Here is a 27299-nt window from a genome sequence, read left to right as displayed (position 1 = left end):
CGGCCACTGCACTCCAGTCTGGGCGACCGAGTGAGACTCCAACTCAAAAAAAATAAAATATAAAAAAATTATGCATTGTATTTTGTATAGTGGTATTAGAACATTAGGAGTTATAAATGTGTTTGCCACTTTATTTGTTCATTGTTCCTTCTAGCATCTCAGACTATTATGTAATAATTTTCCTTCTTAATGTACAGTATCTAGAAGTTCCTAAAGTGAAAGTCTATTAGTGGTATACTCTGTTACACTTCATCTGTAAATAATTTATTTCATCCCTATTCTTGAAAGCTATTTTGCTTGATAAACAATTCTTTTTATTTTCTTCAATGCTTTAAAGGTAATATTCTGTTGGCTTTTTTGTACCAATGTTGTTGAAAAGTTTGCTGTCATTTCTATATAAGTGATCTGTCCTTTCTCTCTGCCTCCTTTCAGTATCTCCTTCATTTTAGTTCTGAAGTTTCATTCCTATGTGTTCAGGCATGGATTTCTCTCTTTCTTTCTTTCTTTTTTCTTGAAATACACTATACATCTGAGATCTCTGGATTCATTTTTTTTTCATTAGTTCTGTACCCTTTGAGGTCATTATCTTTTTGGTTGTTGCCTTTCCACCATTCTCTCCTTTTAGGGGCTCTGATTAGTATTTTGGATCTTCTACTAATTAGTATTTTGGATCTTCTACTAATGAATATATTAGTATTTTGGATCTTCTCATTTTATTCACTGTATCTTCTCTCATATTTCCATCACATAATCTCTCATAATATATGTAATTATATCACTGCATTGAAATTTTGACACATACTATAACTTCCTTAACTTATTGTGCTGGCTGGACTTTTTAGAACAAATGATAATGGTGACAGTGACTATTTTTGTCATTTCCATCTATAATAAGAATTCATCCAGCATTTCAACTTTATATGTTTTTATGATAAGCACTTTTTATCATGTTTACATTTTTCCTTTAATTCTAGTTTACTATTTATTTTTAACAGGAAAAAATACATGGATTTTTATGCCTTTTTGGCATATATTAAGATGATCATATTGCTTTTTGTGATTCACCTAGTAATTATATAAGCAGAGCTAAAGGAAATCTGAAATGTACTGTCTTTGAATTCTTAAAATAAAACAAAGCTTACTTGGGAAATGGTGTATATTTAGAAAAAATGTTGCTGTGTCCAGTTTGTATATATTATTTTAATTTTTCTACATATATTTTCACATATGATTAGGTTATTTTTATTCTACTTTGGTATCAAGGTTTTATTACCTTTGTAGATGAAGTCTGGATGTTTTCTTTATCATGTGTTGACTCAGCTTAAATAACAGAGAAATAAGACAGAAATTACCTGGTCCTTAAAGGTTTAATTTAACTCATTCACAACACCCTGCAGCAGAGCAGAAATTCAAAACCCATGTTCCTATATCTTAACTTCGGCAAGGCAAGTTTTTTTTTTTTAATCAAAGTTACCCTTCAGCAAAGAACTGTTAGTTGCATTATATTTGAATCATTATAATCACTTGCATATTATACTGAATTTTTAAAAAATTTTGTCAAATGGCACTGTTAAGCTTAAAAGATCTTTTCATCAATAGTAGTATTGTTTGGTTATAGAGGATGCCTGTCAGAAATGATTAATAAAAAAGCATATTGTATGTGATTATATTGTGAGTGTTAGACTATCCTTACAAGATGAAAGAAAATGTACTAATGTTAGAAAAATGAGTACTTGAGTCTTAGAATAAAATTTCTAGTAATATCTCCAAAATAAAAATTTCACATGGTAAGCTGAGAAACAAATAAAAAACACAATTGCATTCACAACACACACACACACACACACACACACACACACACACACACACACACACACACACACACACACACATACCTCAGCATCCATCTACCAAACAGGTAAAAGACCCTTACAAAGGGAACCACAAAACACTGCTCAAAGAAATCAAGGATGACACAAACGAATGGAAGAACATGGATTGAAGGAATCAATGTCATCAAAATGTCTGCTCTACCCAAGGCAATCTACAGACTCAATGCAATCTCTATCAAATTACCAGCATCATTTTTCACAAACCTAGAAAAGACAACACGGAAATTCACATGGAAGCACGAAAGAGCCTAAATAGCTAAAGCAATCCTCAGAAAAAATAACAAAGCTGGAGGAATCACACTTCCAGACTTCAAAATTTACTACGAGTAACCAGGACAGCATAGTATTGGTATAAAAATAGACACACAGACCAATAGAACAGAACAGATAATATGGAAATAAAACACAGACCTTCAATCAACCCATCTTTGACAAAGTTGACAAAAACAAACACTGGAAAAAGGAAACTGTGTTTAGCAAATGTTGCAGAGAAAACTGGCTAACCACATGCTAAAGAATGAAACTGGACCCCTACCTATCACCATATACAAAAGTTAACTCAAAATGGATTAAGGACTTAAATGTGAAATCTCAAACTATATGAATCTTAGATGAAAACTGAGTGAACACCCTCCTGAACACTGGAGTAGCCAATGAATTCATGGCGAAGTCCTCAAAAGCATATGCAGCAAAATCTAAAATTGACAGGTGGGACCTTATCAAGCCAAAAAAATTTTGCACAGCAAGAGAAATCATCAAGAAAGTAAAGAGACAGCCCACAGAAGGGAAAAAGCATTTGCAAGCCATGCATCCAACAAAGGCCTAACATTCAGGATCTACAAGGAGCTCCAGTAAATCAACAGAGGAAAAACAACAACAAATAACCCCATTAAAGAGTAGGCAAAGGATATGAACAGACACTTCTCAAAGGAAGATATGTAAGCAGCCAAAAAACCATTTAAAAATGCTCAGTTTTACTAATTATCAGAGAAATGCAAATCAAAACTACAATGAGATATCACTTCACACCAGTCAGGATAGTTATCATTAAAAAGTCAAAAAATAACAGGTATTGGCAAGGTTGTGGAGAAAAAGGAACACTTCTACACTATTGGTGGGATGTAAGCTAAGCTACTTTAATCTCTGTGGAAAGCAGTGTGGTATTTTCTCAAAGAACTAAGAATTGAGCTATCATATGATCCAGCAATCTCACTTCTGGGAATATACCCAGAGGAACATAAATTGCTCTACCAAAAACACACCAGTGTTATTTGCAGCATTATTCACAATAAAAAAACATGGAACCAACCCAGATACCCATCGAAGGTGGACTGGATAAAGAAAACTTGGTACATATACACAATGGAAAGCTATGCAGCCATAAAGAAGAACAAAATCACATCCTTTGCAGCAACACAGATGTAGCTGGAGACAATCATTCTAAATGAACTATCACAGAAACCAAAAACTGAAAACCACATGTTTTCATGCATAAGCAGACTTTAAGCTTTGGGCACAAAGGCAGGAACAACAAACATTGGGCACTGCTAAAGGAGGCAGGGAGAAAGGGGGATAAGAGGCATACAACCACACTGGGTACCATGTTTACTACCAGGGGAGCAAGGTTCTCTGGGAACCCAAACCTCACCTGCACGCAATTTACTTATGTAGTAAATCCTCACATGTATCCCCCAACTCTAAAATAAATACTTAATTTTAAATGCTATATCTTCATAACTAAAAAGTAAGGATGAATCACTACCTCAAGCCACATACAAATGAATTAAAGACCTACATATAAAATATAAAACTATAAAACCCTTAAACAGTCTGATTCTTTAAAATATGAAACAGAATTACCATATGACCCAGTACTTTCACTCCTAAGTATATAACCAAGGGAAATGAAAATAAGAACTTGAACAGATATCTGCATGCCAATGTTCTTGCCAGCATTATTCCCAATAGCCAAAAGGAGAAAACATTTGAAGTGATCATCAACAGATGAATGCATAAACAAACTGTGATATATCCATACAGTAGAGTATTATTCAGCCATAAAAAGAAATGAAATTCTGATATGTGCTACAAAATGAACTGAGAAGATACTATGATAAATGAAATCAGTCATGTATAAAATGACAAATATTATGTTTCTACGTATATGAAATATAATGGGCAAATTTATGGAGGTAAAAAGTTGATTAGGAGTAGATTACAAAAAACTAGAAGGAGGAAAAAACGGGGAGCGCTTGCTTAATGGTTATGAACAGACACTTCTCAAAGTTTCTGTTTGGAGTGATGAAAACAGCTTTGAAAATAGTGTTGATGATTATACAAATTGCAAATGTAATTAAGCCAATGATTGCATACTTCAAAATGGCCAAAATAGTAAGTTTTGTGCTATACATTTTAAAAACTGACGCAATATAACAATAACCACTGAATTGCACATTGAATGTATGATATGTAAATTATCTCAATAAAGCTGTTAAAATGAACAAACAAATCAAGGATGATATGCCATGGAAAATTTGTAGATGATTTAAAGAAGACTCTGGTAATGATAAAGACATTGATGTTAATGGTATATGTTCAGAGTCTGAATAAAATCTTTTATAAAATTTCCATTAAAAAACTCAGTTGTCCTAAATAATATACTATTTTCTATGTGGCTTTAAATTTGTATTTTAACTTAGTGAACTACGTACTTCACTATTTTACCTAAATCTCCAAAAGTATGAATATTTAAGATGAATAATCTTTTGATTTTGGGATCTTATTGGGAAAATAGGTATCTCATGTTATCTTCTGTGTCATGTTATCTTCTGTGTTATCTTCCATTCTGGCATGTACAACAATAGCTTGGAGAAAAAGAAAAAGGCACTTACTATTCCTCCCATTTTCCCATGATTTGGAATAAAAGAGATATGAACTTAAAATAAGGTTTGACTTTCTGGACCAATGACTGAAGGGTACTGAGAGGTACACTGATGATATTTAGCTATTTGTGATGACAACATTTAGACCACAATCATTTGCAATGATTTGATAAAAATCATTTCATCAGTTTGATGAAAGAGACTGATAAAGAAAAGTAGAAGCAAACGAGAGAGTGCCTTGACTTTTTTTTTTTTTTTGGCCATTGTAGTATTCTCAACTTCTAATCTGTTTTGAAGACAGGCATAATAAGTAAGGTCAGCAAAGAAATTCATACTATTTCCTAAAAAATAAAAAATTCAGATTGCTTTACTGTGTTGGTGTTACAATGATCTGTGCTTTGTTTTCAAAATCAGAAATTTTCAAAGCAAATTAGTATAAAGATTACCCTTTACTTGATTTTTAAAAGATTACAATAAGTGCATTAATCAAAATAATAAGATTTACAATTCACAAGAATGTGGACCAGATATAGATACTCCTCAAATGAAACACAAACAAACAAACAACAACAAAAACCAAGGATGAGAATAATTCCTGGTGGAGTGCGGTGGCTCAAGACTGTAATCCCAGCACTTTGGGGGGCTGAGGTGAGAGGATTGTCTGAGCCCAGGGGTTTGAGATCAGCCTGGGCAACTTGGTGAGACCTTGTCTCTACAATAAATGAAAAAATAAGCCAAGGTATGGTAGTGTGCACCTGTAGTTCCAGCTACTTGGAAGGCTGAGGCAGAGGGATTGTCTGAGCCCAGCAGGTCAACGCTGGGGTGGCCGTGAGCATGTCACTATACTCCAGCCTAGGCGATGGAGTGAGACTCTGACTCAAAAAAGAAAAAAGAGAGAGAGAGAATATACCTGTGGCTCTTCATTTATGGAGGAAAAAAATTGGTTGGGATGTATCAGAGCAATTGGAAGTCTTCCTTCAATTAATCAAAAAGCACTGTTTATATCCTGAATAAATATTCTCATTTATGTATATTAAAATTTTTAACAAATATAGATGTTATAGTTTTAATAAGGTTCAAATTCATCTAAAAATCTTATAGAATTGATTATAATTGTCAGAAATTGTTATATATTTTATTTAGTCAAGAGACAACAGGTATAATTACCATCAGATCAGAGTTTGCTAATTTTTTCAATGTTAGAATTCTACATCTTTGAAAACATTGATCGGCAGTGCATTTTTTTTTAAATCAAAAGCTAATTCCTGTCATTCTCAAAGAGACAACCAGATTGACTACTCTCTCAGAGAGCAATCAATATATCTTTGAAGTGGTATTAATCCTGGTGACTATGGAGAACTTACTCACTGCTTTCATTCTCTTTAGGAACATGCACAAACAAAATTAAAACAGACAGTAATCTTCCCACCTACAGTTGACAACTGTGTACTCAGTTAATTCCATTTCAGACAATTTCCCTCCTGTTCATAATGGTGCAATATTTTAACCCCTCTTTCCCTTCCCCTCTCAACTCAATACACACAGACACACACACCCTCTCTCCCACATTTTTCCCTCCTGAACTGAAAACTACCTTAATCATGCCTAAATGTATAACCAGTGAGGTTCTGCAGCAACAACAAAAAAGTCATACTTTTAAATTAAAATCAAAACAAATAAATGGCCAGTCTAGACTGCTCCCTTCAGACTCTCCATAAAGGTTTTCATCAATTTATTCATTCTCAAATAATGATACCTGTTTTCCCATAAGTTCAAGTATTAAAGATACAGTTGGAAGTCGTTTTGTATTCAACTTTAATCGCTAACATTAAGTTAAATACTTTTTCTTCATTGTGCACATTTTGTTTTTGAGTAACACATATCAGTTTTGAAGGCTGGCTCCAAAAATTAATCTCTACAACCCTTATGCCCAGTAAGTCCACCAAACCTGGCTAATTTTTAAATTTATTGTAGAGACAAGGTCTCGCCAAGTTGCCCAGGCTGGTCTCAAACCCCTACGCTCAGGTAATCCTCCCACCTCCACCTCCCAAAGTGCTGGGACTACAGGTGTGAGCCACTACACCTGGCCTTATTGGTATTTTTATTTACTTCACTTTGTTTTTCTGTATATTCCACATTCATTTTTTGGCAAAAACCATATATTATTTCTATATTCAGAGAAAAGGAGTTACTTTTTTAGAAAATTACTAAATGACCATATTCTTTTCTGTTAAAATTACATATCTAATGCCTATTTCACAATAACAAGGTCACCATTTTATGTTCTAATTGACACATATATGCAAATGTCTTCTCCTAATATACTAATACTAACCAAATAGTTTAGAAATTTGGAGAACGATTTTTTTTTGTTGGTAAAAAAGAAGCTTTCTATAGATGATTTTTAGTTTCATTTTGTAGTTGCAAGTAGGATATCATGACAAGGAGGATACTTTGGTTTTACTTTGTAGTTACAGGCAGAATGTTATGACAAGCAGGGTATCTAAACAGATTTCATCTTTACACTTTCACAAAATCTTAATTTTGGTCTGGAGTTACTTGAGAAAATAATTTAACTTGTAAGAGACATAGTCTTATTTTTTAGGATCTCTGCTCAAGATCTCTATAAGAAGATTATTACCTCTGATTGCAAAGTAAATACACATGTACTTTGGCTATGAACACAACAAAGAAAATTTGATTCCTGAGCATACAAGGAATCAAATCTGAGCAGTTTTACTGCTGCTGATAAAAACAAAAACCACTCTATATTTCTTCATAAATACTAAATATTATAAGAAGTCTAAAAATCATTCTAAGAACAACATAAAAAGTTTGGTGATGACTTGTATTTTATAAATCTCCAAATATCTAAATAGTGAACTCTTCACATTTTAATTTTGATGTTCATAAAATTAAATTTTGTTAAATACAAAAAAAGGAGCTTTGTACCAAACAGTTTCTCTCTCTGGGGCAATTTACTTTCCCTCAATTATCTTTCTTAACCACTTGACCTCTTGTGCTTTAAGGATAATTAGTTAGTTTTTGTTAGTAACACTGAAATATTTGATGATAGGAGGGCAAAAGTGGTAGGGGAAGAGATTAGGAGATATAGAGATTTGTTATCAATACTTGCCATTGTTATTGTCTATATTCAAAACCAAGGGAATGAAAATACTTCCACAGAATGTTTATGTTAGGAAGCACCACCTTTAACCACATCCTTTGCAAAGTTCTGGATACATTCTGCTGTTATTCAGTAGAGAAAGGAAAAAAATAAAAGAAAAATTAGATGATTTGTTAGAGAGTGGTTGCCTACAAAGAATCCCCTGATTGTAAAGAAATTTAGAGGATTTGCTTGTCATTAAATATAAAAAGGACTTGCAGCCCAGTAAGAATGAGGTAGAGATACTACCATCTCAGGTTAACTTTCACACAAAGGAAACACATTATACAACTGTATTTTCTTTTTCTTTTCTTTTTTTTGGGGGGGGGTTCAGGGTCTCACTCTGTTGCCCAGGCCGGAGTACAATGGCACGATCACGGCTCACCACAGCTTCAACAGCCTGGGTTCAGGCAATCCTTCTGCCTCAGTCTCTGGAGTAGCTGAAACTACAAGCCACCATACCTGACCCATTTTTAAATTATTATTATTATTATTATTATTATTATTTGTAGAGATGAGGTCTTGCTAGATTGCCTAGGCTGGTCTCGAACTCCTGGATTCAAGCAATCCTCCCACCTTGACCTCCTAAAGTGCTAAGGATTACAGGCATGAGCCACTGCACCCAACTTACAACTCTATTTAGTAAAAACAGTTCAGAGAACACAAGAAAAGAAAATATATATTTATTATAAATAAAATGAGTTTAATAAAATGATGTTACCCATATTTTCCTTTATTTCAGGTCTTCAAAAGAACTGCACAATCTGCTTTGTTTGCTTTAAAAATGCTTTTTAGTATGAATATAGGCAAAGCAAAATCTTTAAAAATTATTCATTATTGTTAAGAAAACAAGCTAAATCTGGATGTAATTTCTATTTTAGTGCTTTCCTCTTGACATGAAAACCTTGATCTTCCCATACCTGTGCCATTAGTAGAATATCAGGAGTACAAAGGAAAAATGGGTTACAAAAACTATCCTAAGTGCAGCCTTAAAGGAATCAGTGTACTGAGCAGCAGGAATGAAAGCTAACTGCTCAAGTATGAAGGCACACATCAACACAGAGAAGACAAATAAAAACCTAGTTTAGATGACTAGTTAATCAAAATCTGTGAGGCAAACTAATGAATATGATTGAAACTGTGACAAAAGAAATTCTAGTGAGTTTTAGTTGATAGTGAGAATAAATTAAATTCCTGAACATTTCCAACATTGGTATGAGTTGTACCTCAGGGGGAAGAAATTCCTCACTGTGCTTGCAATCACATTCAAGAACAACCTCCTGGACACTGTATCTGCTTATCTCTATTTCTACTCTTCCACTATACAACTTCTGTTATCTGCTTATCTCTATTCCACTATACAACTTCTGTTATCTGCTTATCTCTATTTCTACTCTTCCACTATACAGCTAATAAGCCTGGTTTTAGGTAATGCTGTTTATTAATAGCTACCAGTGAAATCACGAATCTGTCACTGAATGCTTTGAGCTTTAGCATTAAAGAGATTCTTATTGGCATTTCTTCCTATTAGCAGTATCCTTCAGCTTGATAAGGTTTTAATACAGAAGACATTCTTATTCCTGAGTTAATAATACAAGAAGTGACAGAGTTTTCTTATATACAACCACTTTAACTTTGAACATTTTCCTCAAATAATTAGATAAGAAGAATAGCATCTCGTGGATGATATTAGAAATGCACTTTTTGTTAAATGCCTTTTTCCCTCTCCTGGAATGTAAGTTCCTTGGAAGCAAGTCCTTCTATCTTCATGTCACATATTCCTAGCAGACTACATGTTATAGCACAGCCTTTCTTAATAGGTTCTAAGAGAATTATTGTACATGGCCAATTATCCTCTCTCCTATGCATCTAGAATGGTACTAGTTGATGTACCACACTTTGGAGAACTGAGAGTCATTCGAATAATTTTGTTTGATAGTTTAGATGAGAAACCTTTACTTGAGAAAGGGTAGACAGGGTATGTAAAAATCACCATCAAATAGTTGAATTAACAAATGGGAACATATCACCTAATAATTGAAAGTTTTCTTTTCAGAATCCATTATTATTTTAACTTCTCCCATTTTAAACTACTTGAAGATAAAAACCAACCCTTTTTAACTTTTGTAATTTCAATAAGTTCTAGGACACCATGATACAGAATTCAATTTAACTCACATTTGTTTTACCAGAGGATTAAAACACACATACACAAACACACAGAAACACAAACACACACACACACACACACACGTGTGCACACTACCTAACCAATATTCCCAACCTATGGTACAGAATTTCTTTGGAGTTTGGGAATCTTTTTAGAAAAAAATATCTGTAGGTGCAAGGTTGGGTATACAGGATGAAGGACCTGTAACTGAAATGAAATTCTGTTCCCACTACTGAGTCCTCTAAATATGACATGATTCCCTCATCTCAGTCATTTTCATTTAAACCTTGACTTTCAAATGGCTCCTTCTTCCTCCCTTTAAAAAGTTCATATTATTCCATTTCAATGACAGGTCATCATTCTGTCCTTAGTTGGTCCTGATCAGGTGCAATAGCTCAAGCCTGTAATCCCAGCACTTTGGGAGGCTGAGGAGAGAGGATTGCCTGAGCCTAGGGATTCGAGACCAGCCTGGGCAACTTGGTGAGATCTCGTCTCTTCAATATATAAATAAATTAGTCGGCACCTGTAGCACGCACCTCTAGTTCTGGCTACTTGGAAGGCTAAGGCAGAAGGATCGCCTGAGCCCCGCAGGTCAATGCTGGGGTGGCTGTGAGCATGCCACTGCTCTCCAGCCTGGGTGACAGAGTGAGACTCTGACTCAAAAAGAAAAAATTAACTTTCTTCAGAATTATTTTTGCTGTCCCACAATCATCGAAGACCTTTGGTTATTTTAAATTCATTCTTCCCTTTATTCACAGAATATAGGGTCTTCTAAATTTTATCACTTGGCCTTCTTTAGCCTTTCAAAAAGTTTATAATTTCTTCTGCTCCTAATACAATATCTTGGTATTAGCCATCTTTCATGTTAATAATGTAGCTCCTCCAATCTCCTTGCCATTAACTTAGCTTTTTCTTAAATAGACAAAAGTATTAAAAGCTATTTAATCCACTTCTAGTTCTATAACAAAAGGAAAACAGACACCTGTACACCAATGTTCATAGCAGTATTATTCATAATAGCTAAAGGGTGAAACAGCTAAAAGGTGAAAGCACCCAAGTGTCTACCAACAGACGAAGTGATAAATACACTGTGGCATATACATACAATGAAATATTAGTCAGTCTTTAAAAGGAATGAAATTCTGATACATGCTACTACATGGATAAACCTTGAAAACATTTTGCTAAGTGAAATAACCCAAACACTGAAGGACAAAAGTTTTATGATTCCACATATATGTGGTACCTAGAATAGGCAAACTCATAAACACAAAAAGTCAATTAGAGTTTATCAGAGAGTAGAGGAAAGAGGAATGAGAGTTTTTGTTTAATGGGTACAGAGTTTCTGTTTGGGATGATAAAAACATTCTGGAAACAGATAGTGGTATGGTTACACAAAACTGTGAATGTACCAATGCCACTGAATTGTATACTTAAAATTGGCTAAAATGGCAATTTTTATACTTGTTTTACCACAATAAAAAAAAGCTACCAGAATGGTTTTGACTTTCCTAGAGCATTCTTTTCTTCATACTAATTTTATCTCTATTATTAAAAGAAAATTTTAAAAAAGATCTATGCTTTTTCCATATTCCCTTAATTTATCACTCTCTTTAGATTTTTCCTTTTTTAAATTTTTGATTAAAATAAAATAACATTTAATATAGATACTCAGCATTTTCCACACTTCAGGCACAAAGATGTTGCAGATATGCACATACATAGAAGACTTCAAATCTATATATACACATGTATGTGCACACATACACACCCACTTTACATCTCTTTCTTAGACTCTTGAACATTTCACCCAAATTCTTCTCTGCTTCTTGCGTTTGATTTTTCATTTAAATATAGGTGAATACAACTATAAACTTTACAGTGCAGATAATTTTATATTGCAAGTTATTTTTAGATGCCAAGAAATTTGCAAACACAATAATGGAAAAAATATTAATTTCAAAAGTTTACCCAACACACAAGATAGCTTAAAAGAAGATAGAGATAAATATATCCAAAGGATCTCTAAAACTGATATTACATAAACTATGGGGAAGCTGAGAAATAATATTCTCACAGGAAAAAATGGAGCAGAGCAAAAGGCTACTTTAATCTGAACTACAAAATTAATTATATTTATTATTTTTAGAGATGATGTTTTTAAAGTTTGCAAAAGTTCTTCTGGTTTTACTAAAAAGGATAAAATTAATAGGAGTAATTTGTTCTCATAAACCCTAGAAAATTTAGGGGAAATAAATTTAATATTATGAAAGATCCCATATACAAGGAATAAATGTATGTAATATACAATGCAAAAAGATAACTGAAGCAAAGATGATGATTTAGAAAAACAATCCTAAATAAAGAAAAGAATGGAATTGTACAAAAATGCAGAAAGGACAGGTGGTAGTGAGTTTAAAAAGTCACTTTAGAAGAAAATTGGACTGGGCTGTTAAATAGCAAAGCATTTTCCTATTTCTAAGATATGTTTGGACAATACATTGGCAAAACTTTTCTTGGCTATAAAATCTGATCAGGGTTACAAGACAACAGAGAATCGACACCAGTGATGTATCAGATGCAGCGAACCATAAAGGCGGCAACATGGGCCAATAAGCAAGTTGCAAGTACACAGGAGATAAATGCAATGTCTCAAGTAAATTAATGAGGCAGCCACAGGCAGCAAATAGGCAGAGGAGACAATAGCTGAGCAAACTCAAGTCAGCAGTCTAACTCAATGGCACAAGGCAAGTGGAGACATAGCAGAAGTGCTAAACAATCTGCACCTACTAACAATATTACAGCCATAGACGGGGCAGGGCAAGATCAGGCAGGCAGATGGTGTAGCACTTGGTAGGCCACAGGATGGGAGAATGGTAGGAGAGCAGATAGACAATGCTGGGCAGTCTAAAATGCTAAAGTAGCAGATGGACATGGCACGACCAGGCCATTTGCTGACGGACAAAGCACCAGTGAGTGAAGAATGCAAATCATTCAGCAGATGAGTGAAGTGAGGCAAAAAAAAGTAGAGACAAAAACCAAAGGCAATCAAGCAAGAAGACAGAACAGTAGAGAAACAATGAGAGATCATCAGAAGCAGCTGGGTAGGATAGTGACAAGTTGTCAGCAGAGGAATAAAACACCATTCAGGAAAAGATGAGACCGAGAGTGAAGCAGTCCCCTGAACTGGTTGTCTTCCATCTAAGAAAAAGTAATCGATAAACTGCATGAGAATCCACAAGAGGATAGCACACAAATGGAAATAGCAGATGGAGCTGAACTCTACTGCCCAGGGATACAGAATGACCCTAGAACATAGATACATAACAATCCACAAAGAAATTAAACAGATGGGAAAAATGAGTCCAAGCATTTTTTTTATGATGATAAAAGAAACCATTACACTAAAAATTATTAATCTGGAAATGATTGGCTGGGATTGAAGTCTTCGCTTACCCCTTTCTGGAGCCCACAAAATGGGAATGTTGGGAATTTCTGCAGCAGAAAAACAGAAGAGAAAAGGGATTTCTGACTCCCAGTTTGAGGAAAGCAGGTCAAATTTAGGGCTGTATGAACTGGTTCAGGAAAATAGGAACCAGCCTGAACCTTCTCTCTTCCTCAGAATGAAACCATTTCTGAGGTAATGGGGAAGGTTTAGGAAGCCCTCACCCCCATCATTTCCCACAACCTCCCCTTTCACACTTACCTCCAGTGCAAACAGTTTCCAGCAAGGAGGTACTTGGGAAAATTCACTCCCATGTTTACACCATGGCAAAATTTGAGGATGGTCAACTAATGGTACTTCCTGTATAGGTCAGGTTTCTGAATCAGTGAGATCCCTTCTACTCTTTGTGAATGAGTAGAGGGGATAGGTCACTAAAAACTACCTACCTCTTTGAAAGTGGATGGTAAAGAAATCAGGGGCATTAATAACAATAAATAAATAGTAATACCAGTAAATACCTTGGTGATCTCATCAGTTGTCATGGATTTAACTCCATATATGTGTTGATGACTCTACAAATAACATTTCTAGCCTAGACTTTTCCTCTGAAGTCCAGATGTACATACCTAACTGTAATTCAACATCTCCACTTGGGTATCTAAAGGCAGTTAAAGTTTCCATAATCAAAGTAAAATCCCTGATCCTCCCCTCAAAGCTACTCTTCCCACAGTCTTCTCCATTCCAGTAAATGGCAACTCCATCCTTCCAATTGCCCAAGGCAAATCCTGGGTCTTATACTTGACTTTTCTCTTTCTCTTATTCCATCTGTTACCTATCCTTTAAAAATATATCAACAATCTACTTCTCACTACTTTTACCTCTATCATTAGTCTAAGCCACTATCATTGTTGCCTGAATTATTTTAATAATCTTCCAACTGGTTTCCCTATTAAAATATAAGCCTCTGCTCCATTACACTAAGTGTGGTATTCAGGTTTTACACGGTCCAAGGCTTTCTCCTTCTCCTCCTTTAGGTCTTTGCTCAAATGTTACCCTATCAACGAGGCCTTGACAAATGGCCCTATTTAAAATTATAACCCTCCTTCCTGCCTGGACTGCCTATCCTCCTTCCCTGGTTTATTTTTATTCATAGAACTCCAATACTACAGGTGTTACTTATTCTCTTACATTTGTGTCCTTCCACTTAAATGTAAATTTCAAAAAGGCAGGGACATTTGACTTCTTTGTTCATAGCTATAGCCCCATCTTGACCTGTGTCTGGCATATGTATAATACATATTTGAGTCCATGAAACACTACTTTCGTATGGAACTTCTCCTTTTTCGATATAAATTTTCAGAGCATTCTTCTGAAAGCTCATACTCAATGAGCTTTGGACTTAACAGAAGCTAATGCTCCATAGAATAACAATGTTCTAAAATAGGGGTTGGCACACTATGGCCATGGGCCATATCCTGCCCACTGCTGTTTTTTTTTTTTAAGATTGGAAAATACAGTTTATTTAGAAAGTGAATTAGAGTGAGAAAAAGAGGAGATTTACCTATCTAAGGTAGGAAAGGGGGCCAAAGCCAGTAAACATGGCCTGGCCATAGCTTAGCAAGGTAATGGCAGCAATGGCCCAGCAATGGACTAGTAATAGCCTACTGCCTGTTTTTTTTTATATGGTTTGCAATCTAAGAATGAACTTTACATTTATTTATTTATTTATTTTTAGAGGCAAGGTTTCATTCTGTCACACAGGTTGGAGTACAGGGGCATGATCATAGCTCACTGCAGGCCTGACCTCCTGGCCTCAAGCAATCCTCCCGCCTCAGCCACCTCAAGTACTGGAATTAAAGGCATGAACCCAGTCAAACTTTATTTTCAAATGATTAAAAAAAAAATCAAAAGAATAGTATTTAATGACATATAGAAATGATGTAAACATCAAATTCCTTATCCATAGTAAAGTTTTACTGGAGCATATCATTTATATCATCTATGGCTGCCTTTGTGCTACAGGTCTGGCAGAGTAGGTAGTTGTGACAGACCATATGGCTTATAAAGTCTAAAATATTTACCAAAACAGCTCTTCTATCGCTGTCCTGCTTTGCAGTATACTCAATAAAACTACACTTCTCTACAAAACTAAAACTAAAAAATAAAATAAAATAAAATATTTACCATCTGGTCCTTTAAAGAATAAATTTGCTGGCCAGGTTCAGCCGGTAATCCCAGCACTTTGGGAGGCCGAGGCAAGTGGATTGCCTGAGCCACGGGTTAGAGATCAGCCGGGCAACTTGGTGAGACCTCGTCTCTACAGTACATCAAAAATTAGCCGGCCGTGGTAGCGCATGCCTATAGTTCCAGCTACTTGGAAGGCAGAGGCGGAAGGATCACCAGAGCCCAGCAGGTCGACGCTGGGGTGGCTGTGAGTATGCCACTGACTCCAGCCTGGGAGACAGAGAGAAACTCCAACTCAAAAAAAAAAAAAAAAACAAGAATAAATTTGTTGACTCCTTTCCTATGGTATTTTACACTTACCAGGAAAAAATTAATAACTAAAGTTTGAGCAAAGGTAAGAAACTTACTGTTACTACTTGTTGATACTATTACCCCTGATGTACCTTTTGGGAAGGTACATTTATGCTAGCATTTGCTTTCAATATTATATAAAGGCAGTCAAATATTATTTATTACTGATGGCGATATTCATTCATCTATCTACCTCACAGAACAGCCCCACCTTAAGGGACAGAGTACAATATGGGAAAGTACTGAAAATGGCAAAATGGGAGGGAATAAAAGGGGAAGCAAATCGGGCCCATAAATAGTACTCATAATAAAGTATCACATAATTAACCAAACTTCCAAATATACATCCTGCTTAACAATAGTGGGAAATTGGTATGATATGAATTCTTTTGAATCTCATCAAGGGAGTTATTATTAAAGTGACCTCATTATAATGGGGTTGCCTACATGACATAATACTGAATCATAGCAAGAGACACATATAAGATTCCATTATATTTAGACAATATTCAACGCTAACAATTATTTTCTAATAGTTTAAATACCTATATTTTGTAAAAAGGTATTTTAACAATTTTCAAAACCACATGAAAAATCACCTCCTGATCAGAACTGACCTATCTTTTCCTTCCATAAAGTCTCAGCCTGAGGATTATTCCATGCAAGGATATTATATTATTTGTTATAATCTAACTTATGGAAAAGTGGAGAAGCTAAGAGGAAAACACTTAAATTATCTCAATGACTTCCATCTCTATAATGCTATCTTCATTCTTCATAGAGGAGTATAATGTATTTCTTTGTATATCAGTTAGTCCTTCCATCAAGATTACCTACTTCTGCATTGTTACCTTTGGTCTTTAGTTTCTTTCTCTCAGTAAAACTGACAATAGTCATTTTCATACTCTGTACTTCCAAGAGGTTTACTGCTTCTTTCTTTTCAGTATCTTCTGAAGAAGCTTGGATCCTTTCTGCTAATTCTCATGTATGCCATTAATGATTATCTGAAATGGTTACTCTCTCCACTGGACATTTATCCTTCATTCTTTAATCATACTAGTAAAATTGTTAGAATCATTCCAAGTTGTTATTTGAATTCACTTCCTGACTCCCTATCAGCTTCCTTCTATGGTAGGCAATAACAAAGCTCCAGATATTCAGCTCTTCTAATACACTGATATTATTGTGAGTAGTTCACAGTACTTAACAGATATAAACTCATTTGTTGACATTTTATTACATTTCATGTGAAAGGTAACATTAAGTAATATGTATTGATAGATATATAATATATAGAGAGATAAATTTACATTCTTGATTTCAGACAGTAACGAAGAAAGGAATATCCTGAAATCTTTGTTCCTGAGACTATGCTTTTAGAATTTTATATTTGCAAAATATTTACTATTTTGCTGTCAATATCTTATCACATTTTTTGCAAAACCAAAGATTCTAGTATGCCAGTCTCTGTTCATTTAACAAGAGTAGGTTTGTATGGGTAGCTAGAAAGGTGAATTAAAGATTTCACCATTCTGATAAATTCAAGGTAAAATAGTAGGCATTTAGCATGTCCTTTCTGATACTTCTTTTTTTCCTTTTCTACAACTATATTATTGTGTACTTGAGGTCCTAATCTGTTTGCTTTTTCCCATGAGAAAAATTTTATAATATTTCATCAACAATTATCTGCCTATTTTTAAGCGAATGCTCTTTCTACATGTATTATAGATAATTATAATAACAAACATTTATGTCACAAGTCTAATGTATATTAACTTACATAACTACCCTATGAGGTAAGTACTCGTATTATATTCATTTTACACATAAGAAAACTGAGGAGTATAAAGCTAAGGAAGTTATCTAAGGTCACTACTAACAGATCTGAGATTCAAAGCCAGTCTATGTTCTTAGCCACTATGTTAAATGCTTAAATGGGCAATACTGTTTTTCTAGTTAGAACTCTAATTAGGAATAGAACTTACCATAAGTTGTATCTATAATTATTTGTATGTTTATTCAAGATATGATCACTCTGCTCCGTAAGGTCCCATAAAAGCTGAGAACATACTCCAGTATAGACTATGCATGCAATTGAGACATATATTTAAGGGAAACTGAAGATAAAATTTTATTTGTAGGTTCTTCATATATAAAATTTTTGGTTTTGCCTCATTCTCAAAATTCCATAATCCTGATCTTAAGGAACAATGTACTCATCCCTCATCTCTCTTTAGTGCTGCTATGAGGAATAGGAGCCTTTCAACTTAATAGTTTTCAATGCAAGGTCAGGTATGGTAGCTCATGCCTGCAATCCTGGCACTTTAGGATGCTGAGAGGGAAGGAGTTTGAGGCTGCAGTGAGTCATGATGGTGCCACTGCACTCAGCCTAGGAGACAGCGTGAGACGCCAACTCCAAAACAAACAACACAAAACAGAAAGCTAAGTCACATATTGCCTTAATTATTTGTCATAACAGTCTAATTTACTCTCTGTAATTTTTCCACCGGCACAATTTTACTACAAAGTTTTTCTTTTTAATGTATAAATAAATAGCAGGTATATGCCTTGGGAAAGGCTGTGCCTGGTGAAAAAAATTAATACAAAAATAATACAAAAGTAAGTGAACTTAAAGAAAAATGTAATATTTCTCTTCAAATATCAGAACTGTCTTGTAAAAGAGGAATTAACCTTCTTTTGTGCATTGCCAAAGGCGGAATTTAGATCAGTGGGTAGAAATTATAAGATGATAGATTTCAGTTAGATTTTTTTAGACTTTCAGTAAGTAGAAGTTTCCAAGAGAGTTCTATCTGAACTGTCAGATAGAAGAAGTAGTCATTGAGATGTTCAGGCAAATACTGGGAATGATGAGAAGGGCATGGCAGGGTTTTGCATATGACTGTCTTTGTACTCCTCAAATTATGAGATACTGTGATATCTTCATATAAAATGCTAAGCTAACTAGAGTTACAACACTGACACAATCTATGATAAAATCTTTCTTGATCATCTTGACTCTAAGGGAAGTATTGATTTTAAAGGTTTCCAAGCAACACATCAACAAAATTGAAACTCGGTGCCTTTCAGCAGTTTTTTTTTTTGAGTTGGAGTCTCACTCTGTTGCCCAGACTGGAGTGCAGTGGCCGCTCCCGGCCACCGCAGCCTCGACCTGCTGGGCTCCGGCGATCCTTCCACCTCAGCCTTCCAAGTAGCTGGAATTATAGGCATGCACTACCACGCCTGGCTGATTTTTTGATTTATGGTAGAGAAGAGGTCTCACTGCCCAGGTAGGTCTCGAACCCGCGGGCTCAGGCAATCCACTCACCTCAGCCTCCCAAAGGCGCGGGATTACAGGTTGAGCCACCGAGCCCGGCGGCAGTTTAAATTTTATACACAGATAATAGCATGGATGGTCACTGGGTTTGCAGATTAAATCAAGACTATTTTTAAAAATTTTGTTTTAAACCAGAGCATAAAAACAATCGTCAAAAAGACTGAGGTTAGTGCTGCTGGGGAATGAATGTATGTATGTGCATTTTAATAAATGAGTCTAAAAAGGGTCTATTTTAAGAGTCCTAACAGTATGATTTTATTATCTGTACTGCTGATAGACTTATGAGTTCTAGTTTTCCAAGGCATCTCTGAATAATGACAGCTACTGTTTCTCGTTTCTATATACGGCATCACTCTAGCTAGTCCATGAAAGAAATAAAATAAGTCTAGTTTCTCCATCCTTCTGTGTGAAGTGAACCCTCTGTTTTAGCCAGTAAGATTTTAAAGTTTGCTCATACATTTGCCTTTCTTCCTTATTCCCACCAGTAATGTCTTCCTCTCTCCAAACTTGAACCCCACTCCACTCCATCAATTCTAGCTTAAATTCTACTTTTATAAAAACTTTGTTGATTACACAGCTCACTCTTAACCTTTCCTTTAAAAGAAATATTTTGCCTGAATTGGTTGAACATTTCTGGTACTAGGTTTATACTCTCTTGATTTGTTATGTAACTACTCTAGGAGTACATGTATTTTAGCATTGGGCTCAATAAAGCCCAAAGTGCTTCCTAAATATTTATTAAATTGAACAAAGACAACAAATTTTGTTCTTAGCAACCTGGAAGTTCCTAAGTGTACCTAAGCTTTAAAAAATATACTGCTTTTAATAGGTAATGCAAAAACAATTGCAAACTGCATACATAAAGTAAGTTATTACTAAATGGCTATCCTATCATGTATCTGAGCTGTTTTCAAGAATTTTAAATTACAAAGAAATTAGAGATATGAAACACAATTGATATAAATGTAACCATTAAAACAAATATAACCATCAACTCTGATCACAGAAGAATGGTACATTTTATTCAATTTAGTTTTAAATATTAACTTTGCATCCAGAAACTTTTAGAAGTAGGATATCAGGAGTTACTTAATTTAAGTGCACGAATAATCCACATTCCTCATATAATATAGATCATAGAAATTCTTATTCTTAGCCGGGCGCAGTGGCTCATGCCTGTAATCCCAGCACTTTGGGAGGTGGAGGTGAGAGGACTGTGCAAAATGGCAAGCCCTCGTCTCTACAATAAATCAAAAAATCAGTGAGGCATGGTGGTGCATGGCTATGGTTCCCGCTACTTGGAAGACTGAGGCAGAAGGATCACCTGAGCCCAGCAGGTTGAGTCTGTGGTGGCCAGGAGCATGCCATTGCACTCCAGCCTGAGTGACAGAGTAAGACTCTGTCTCAAAAAAAAAAAAAAAAAGAACAAAAGAAAGAAAGAAATTCTCATTCTTGTTTCTTTGTTCCATGGCTTAAAGTAGCAGTGAGGAAATGTTGACTTACACCCTTATTTTTTTAGACATATCCAACAAGTATGTTCAGTTAACAATAGCTACCAGAAGTACTATGGTCAATAGCAAAGGTATTTGTGGCTACCATATCTAATTAGAGTTAATAGGTGCTATTATTAATTAAACAAAGAAGAAAAAAGTAAGATAAAAGTAAACATTTACTGAGCATCTACAAAGATTACAGGCATTATATCAGCTCCTTTTACATGCATTATTGCCATTTACTAGCTTGGAAAATTGGGCAAGTCAGTTCATCAATCTGAATCTAAATTTCTCCATTTTTAAGTTAGAGATAACAACAGTACCTGCCTCATATGGTTGTTTTTAAGAGTAAATAAGCTAACATATATTTAAAACAGCCCCTGACATAATAGGTGCTATATATAATTGTTAGTTTTATTATTTGCTATTTTTATTATCTCAATTACTAGAAACAGCAATTTTGAGGCCCGAGCTAATTTAGCAGATGAGAAAACTGAGGTTTGAACATGTTAACTTGCCTTAAATTTCATAGTTAGTAAGGGCTTAGTGGTGGTATTCAAATTCAGGTCTATCTGACTCTATAGTGCCAGCTTTTTCTACTACACCATATTGTCACCAACATTTTTAGACAAAGATAGGACATGGGACCATGCTTCCCATGTCCAAAATTATTTCATAAAATTAGGAAGAGTTGTCTAAAATGGCATCAAATATAACCATCAGCTATGACCACAGAGGAATGGTGCATTTTATTCAGTCTAGTTGTAAATATTTCAAGTATAAAGTTTCTAGTATTCTGGTTTGTAAGCAATTTCATATTGTTGAATTATACTATTTACATAGAAATTGAAGATACCCAAAATTCTAGCTCAATATGATTATTTTTAGCTTTACCATGTATAACAGGTATTTTATTTTACTTAATCCTGGAACTATTAAAAAATATTCACAGAGTATACTCTACTATATATTATAAAGCATCAATATATGGCATTTTTGCCATTCTAATAATAAGTGTTTTCTAGAGAATATTGATATGTAGTTAAAAACAACTACATAATTTAAATGATCTATGAAGGCTATCAAATTTTCTTTCAAAAACAAATTATTAGATATGGTGGTTTTTTGCTATGCTTCTATTAAAATGTAGGAAAGTTGTTCTGATTGTTACACTATTCAATGTTAACTTTAGGTGAAATTATTAAATGTAAATTCCCACTTATTTTCACGAGAGTTAACAAATTGAGAATCACTAATATGTAGTTAGTAACTAGGATCACCTTCTTCCCAGTAGTTACAGTATTTTTGTTTTTGAATCATTATATATGAAAAAATGATTAATGACCGCATAAAAATAACACCTGTCTCATAGCACCAAGTTATAAATTATATATTTATGGTTTCTTGAAATTTTTGCTATTCTTTTATTTATTTATTAATTAATCATCATTATATTGACACTTTTTTTTAAGGAGGCATTGACTAAGAACATCAGCTTAAAAAATTTTAAGAGTGAGATTTTACTTAATGTACAACAATTTCATTTTATCAATTGTGAAAGTTCAAAATTTTATATATTATTTAGAATAAAGGATATTTTATTTTTGTTATTCTATATTGTCAATTGACACAATGGAGCAATACACTTCGATATAGCAGAAAAGTGTTTTTTTCTTTGGTCTATCTAAACTTAAATATTTAAGTAGGGAAGCCTAACATCATTTCAGATTATTATAGGAAAAAAAGGTAAAAGTCAGAAAATTAAAAACTGTCACCCAACAGGCCAGAAGGGGACAAACTTTTTCTGCAAGGGTAAGTATTTCAGGTTTTACAGGCTGTAATCTTGGTTACAACTACTCAACTCTGGTGTAGCCACAGACAATACAAAAGCAAGTGAGTGTAGCTATGTTCCAATAAAACTTCATCTATATACACTGAAATAGAAATTTCAAATAATTTTCACATCACAAAATATCCTCCTTTTGGTTTTTTCAGCCATTTAAAAATGCAAAATTCATTCTTAGGTCACTAGATATACAAAAAAGGTATTAAGTTGGATTTGGCCTTTGGGCCAGTTTGCTCACCCCAATGATAGTCTTACTTTTAAACTTCAGCACCAAGTATGGTATTGGACACATATTGAGGATTAAAAATAAGAAAGCTTGATGAATGTATAAGCAGGTGAGACATAAGTATACACCAGACTTTTATTTAACTCTTTAACTTATGACAAAAGTAATGTATTTGTAAAAAACCCTTAATTTGTTAAATCCTAGTATTGAAAGTTATTTTTTTATCTTATAAATATTAAACAGTTTAATGTTTTCTAAATTACCATAATATATTATCACCTTTTAAATAATATATAGATGTTCTTTTATGATGGTTCTTAATCTTTTAGTCTCTCCTAGAATTTATGTATTTATGAAAGCTCTAAAGAGATTTCACTTCAGTTTGCCTATATGTCTATATCTAAACTTTAACTTCTTAGAATTAAAGATTATTTTTGTAATAATACCTTTTTTGGGGCATACATCATTTTAAAGAGATAATGGGACATAAAGAGATAATCCTAATGTATAGAAATGAGTTCTTATGTTCTACTGAATTTTGTAATTACTAGCATTTCACTAGTGCCAATGAATTAGCCAGCCTTTATCAGATTAGAAAAAAATGTAATATATTCTTTAAAAATAAAGTTTTTCTTATGTAAACAAAACTCTAAAAACTTGAGGAATATAAGTTATTATGCTTTTATATGTAATATTTGATAGCACATTACATTTAGAAGCATGGAAAGGACAGCAGGTATACAACTATCAGATGAACCATATTTTATGACAGTGGGTCTAAAAATGTACACAACTTCATAACTTAGAAAAATCAATTTGATAGCCCTATTCCTATCAAATATATAAAGAAGAGAAACTTTACTAAACTAACTTTCCATTCTCCTTAATAGACCTAGGAAGAAATTTAAGTCAATTATGACTTTTCATTTTCTCTAGAGTTCATATCCATTGATAATAACTTTAGATGATTTTATTTCATTTATTCTATTTATCATTTTCCTCCTCCATTTTTTTCTAACAATACATACATCCCATAATTTTCCTTTGTATTCTGCAGATGCAACTAATTACTGACAATTATTGACTGTAAATTGTTAGTACCTTAAGGGAGAAGTTTTATATTATTTTACTTTTCTGAAATTAATATTTGTATTTTCTACCAATAACCTCAGACCCTATTTTAAGCTATATGCAATCCTAAATTGTATATAAGTACATGTATATAGAAACAGTTTCTTTTCTTTTGGGCAAAATTATCAAAGATGGACAAAGACAAATAACTATATAATTCAGATCCAGAATTATATTTCTAAATTCCAATCTGACATGCCAATATTGTATTTCAGATTTTATAAGAATTTCAACTACTTTAGTGTATAAAGGAAAAGGGAAATTAGTAGAATAATTTTTTTGCTAGTCCTATATTGCTTTTATTTTTATTTATGTTTTGAAGGCTTAACAATTATATATAGACTTTTGCCATAGATATTCATATCATATTGTATTTATATATATAAAATATGAAGTGAATCTACTAAAGATCAAATTATGCACAATCAGGTAAACTGCATATTTATGTATATTATAAACTCATTTAGGAAAAAACCCTAGTACAACTTTATCCATGTAGTTACTGTAAGAATATATGACTATAAGACCACCTCTATGGTTTTCAAGTAACGGAAAAACTTTAAGAATAAGAAGCTGCTCAATTTCTTCCTTTTTTTTTCTTTTTTTGAGTTGGAGTCTCACTCTGTCGCCCAGACTGGAATGCAGTGGCACACTCTTGGCCACCGCAGCCTCGCCCCACTGGCCTCCGGCGATCCTTCCGCCTCAGCCTTCCAAGTAGCCGTAACTACAGGTGTACACTACCATGCCTGGTTAATTTTTGATTTATTTTAGAGAAGAGGTCGCCAAGTTGGCCAGTCGGGTCTTGAACCCGCGGGCTCAGGCAATCCACTCGCCTCGAGCCTCCCAAAGTGCTGGGATTACAGGCTGAGCCACCGAGCCCTGCCTGCTCAATTTCTGACATAATGAAACATACAAGGCCATGAAGACACTTGTCAACTAATAATACCAAAAAAAGAAAATAATAAACAGATATTAGAATAGTAGAAATTCAAGGTCTCTGATTTATATGGAGATGAAAAAGATCAAATGTGAAGCTTACCCTATCAAAATTAATAAATAATTTAATGAGATTATAGATTCTGAGGATATACATTAAATCTAGTACAAGACTATCTGTTTATTTAGTAGTTAAATACAAAAAATAAAAATTACCAAATGTGTCTATTTGGAAGTTACACAGCAATAAATTTTTAAAAATTTAACTTATAAATTACCTTTGACATAAAATACCACGAATAGGTCTTGTTGAATGCTCAGTCACTTTGGTAAAAAGGTACTCTTATTTCCCTCATTTTATACACTAAAGCACAGTGATTAAATGACTAGTCTATCATGGCATAACACAAAAACATATTTGGTTTTTGTCTCTGGTTTAAGACACAAAGATAAAACCCTTGGAATTCCTGACAAACCTCTTTGGATCACACAGGAGCTTATGCTAATGAGGTGACGTGGAGTGGGGCCTCTGGATCGTCCCAGGATGGGGCTAGTCACAGGAAAGACTTAAGTGATTAAAGTGCTGAAATGCTCATTCCTACCTACCGAAGGGTGGGCTGGGGATTGAGCTCCATAAAAAGTCTTGAACAATGAGATAAAGAGCTTTCAGATTGATGAATATCAAGGTGATAGAAGGCTGTTATGTCTGGAAAGGGCATGGAAACTCCTTCCCCGATACCTTGCCCTATGCATCTCCAGCATCTCCAGCATTTGGCTGTTCCTAAGTTGCACCCTTTGTATTAAGGTGTTTCCCAAAGTTTTGTGAGTAAATTATTCTGAAAGTTGGTAGGAATTGTGGAACTCATTGACTTTGTAGTCAAGTAGGACAGAAGTGTGGGTAAGTGGGGACCTAATACTTGCTACACTGACATCTGAAATGAAGCCTATCTTGTGAAACTGAGCCCTTAAACCTGTGGAGGTTAGCCCTAACTCCAGGTAGGTAATGTCAGAATTTAATTGAAATGAAATTAAGTACATTTGGTGTCTAGAGAGATTGAGAATAGGTGTGAGGAAAACAAAAAAAAACCCCACATATTTGGCATGAGAAGTGTGAATAAAAACAGTCTATCTATGGCCACCTTGATGGTAAACAGCAGAGCCAGAATTTAAAGGTTTGAATTTTCAGCCTAACATTTTGTATTAACTAGAAGCTCCACAGAATACAAAATACTTTGTGATATGAATTATTTCTTCACAATTAAAAACAATGTTGTCATTTGGTTATGAATGATATTTCAGGTAAAATTGTTTCTACTTTTCTGATATTAAAAGATATGAAGATATCAAGCCATCATGGAAAAGGTAGGAATATGTAAATACAAAATCATTTACTTCAAACACTTAACACAGCAGCCAAACAAAAATCTATGGCTTCACATATGTAATCAATTTACTTACAAATAAAACAAACACAAACATACCTCTGCAGGAGATGGTTTCCTTCCCAATTGTGTTTTTTTAATCACTGCATAAAATATATAAAAATTGGCCAAAAGACCATTTCCTGATAGGAACCAGAAGCTATATATTGTGTAAGAATGACCTTCTTTTTTATGCAGCTGAAGTTAACAATCTCTCAAAATAATTCTATTTTAATTGCTTTATAAGCAAAACTATTTTACAATCCTAATTATAATAATGTCAAAAATGTATGCACCATGATTTTTATGTAGAATAATAAACAAAATTTTACTGCTTAAAATTACAAAATCACATTTTCATATACAGTAGTTATCAAAATTTGAAAGTATGGTCTATGGATCAGAAACATCAGCATTACTGGGGACCTTGTTAGAAATACACATTCTCAGGACCCACTGCAGGTTAACTGAATCAGAAACTCTAGAGATGCTAGGGATGTGGCCAAGGAATCATGTTTTAACAAGCCCTCTCTGTTTGATTCTGATATAGACTATAAAGCTTGAATAACACTGTACTAGAATAATAAGCACAGTCATTATTTAATAGACGCAAAACAGAAGTACCTTGCTGCTACTAAGGTAGTAGATACCATTGTGCACTGATCTGAAAATAGGATATAGTTAAGATTAAGTTGAAATCAAGCCAAGAAACACTTTTTGGGGGGATAAAGGAAACAATGTTACAAGTGGTAATGTCAATTTACATATGACTCTGAAGTGACACCTGAAGTTTCTGACTTTTTTGAAGAATATAAAGATGTT

At 34.1% G+C, this 27299-nt stretch overlaps 1 protein-coding gene across 1 annotated transcript in view; it reads right to left on the bottom strand.

Annotated features, from left to right (window-relative positions):
* LOC103263401 (gephyrin-like) overlaps positions 1 to 27299 on the bottom strand; it is a 324475-nt gene that overhangs the window by 72416 nt on the left and 224760 nt on the right. The window contains exon 5 of the mRNA XM_021713947.1: positions 13567 to 13605. Within this exon, the coding sequence (XP_021569622.1) occupies positions 13567 to 13605 (39 nt within the window). The remainder of the gene's footprint in view (positions 1 to 13566; positions 13606 to 27299) is intronic.

This window comes from Carlito syrichta, unplaced genomic scaffold (genome assembly GCF_000164805.1).
Source record: "Carlito syrichta isolate Samal-C Ts95f unplaced genomic scaffold, Tarsius_syrichta-2.0.1 Scaffold305058, whole genome shotgun sequence".
NCBI lineage: Eukaryota > Metazoa > Chordata > Mammalia > Primates > Tarsiidae > Carlito > Carlito syrichta.
This window is presented reverse-complemented; position numbering and strand designations above follow the sequence as displayed.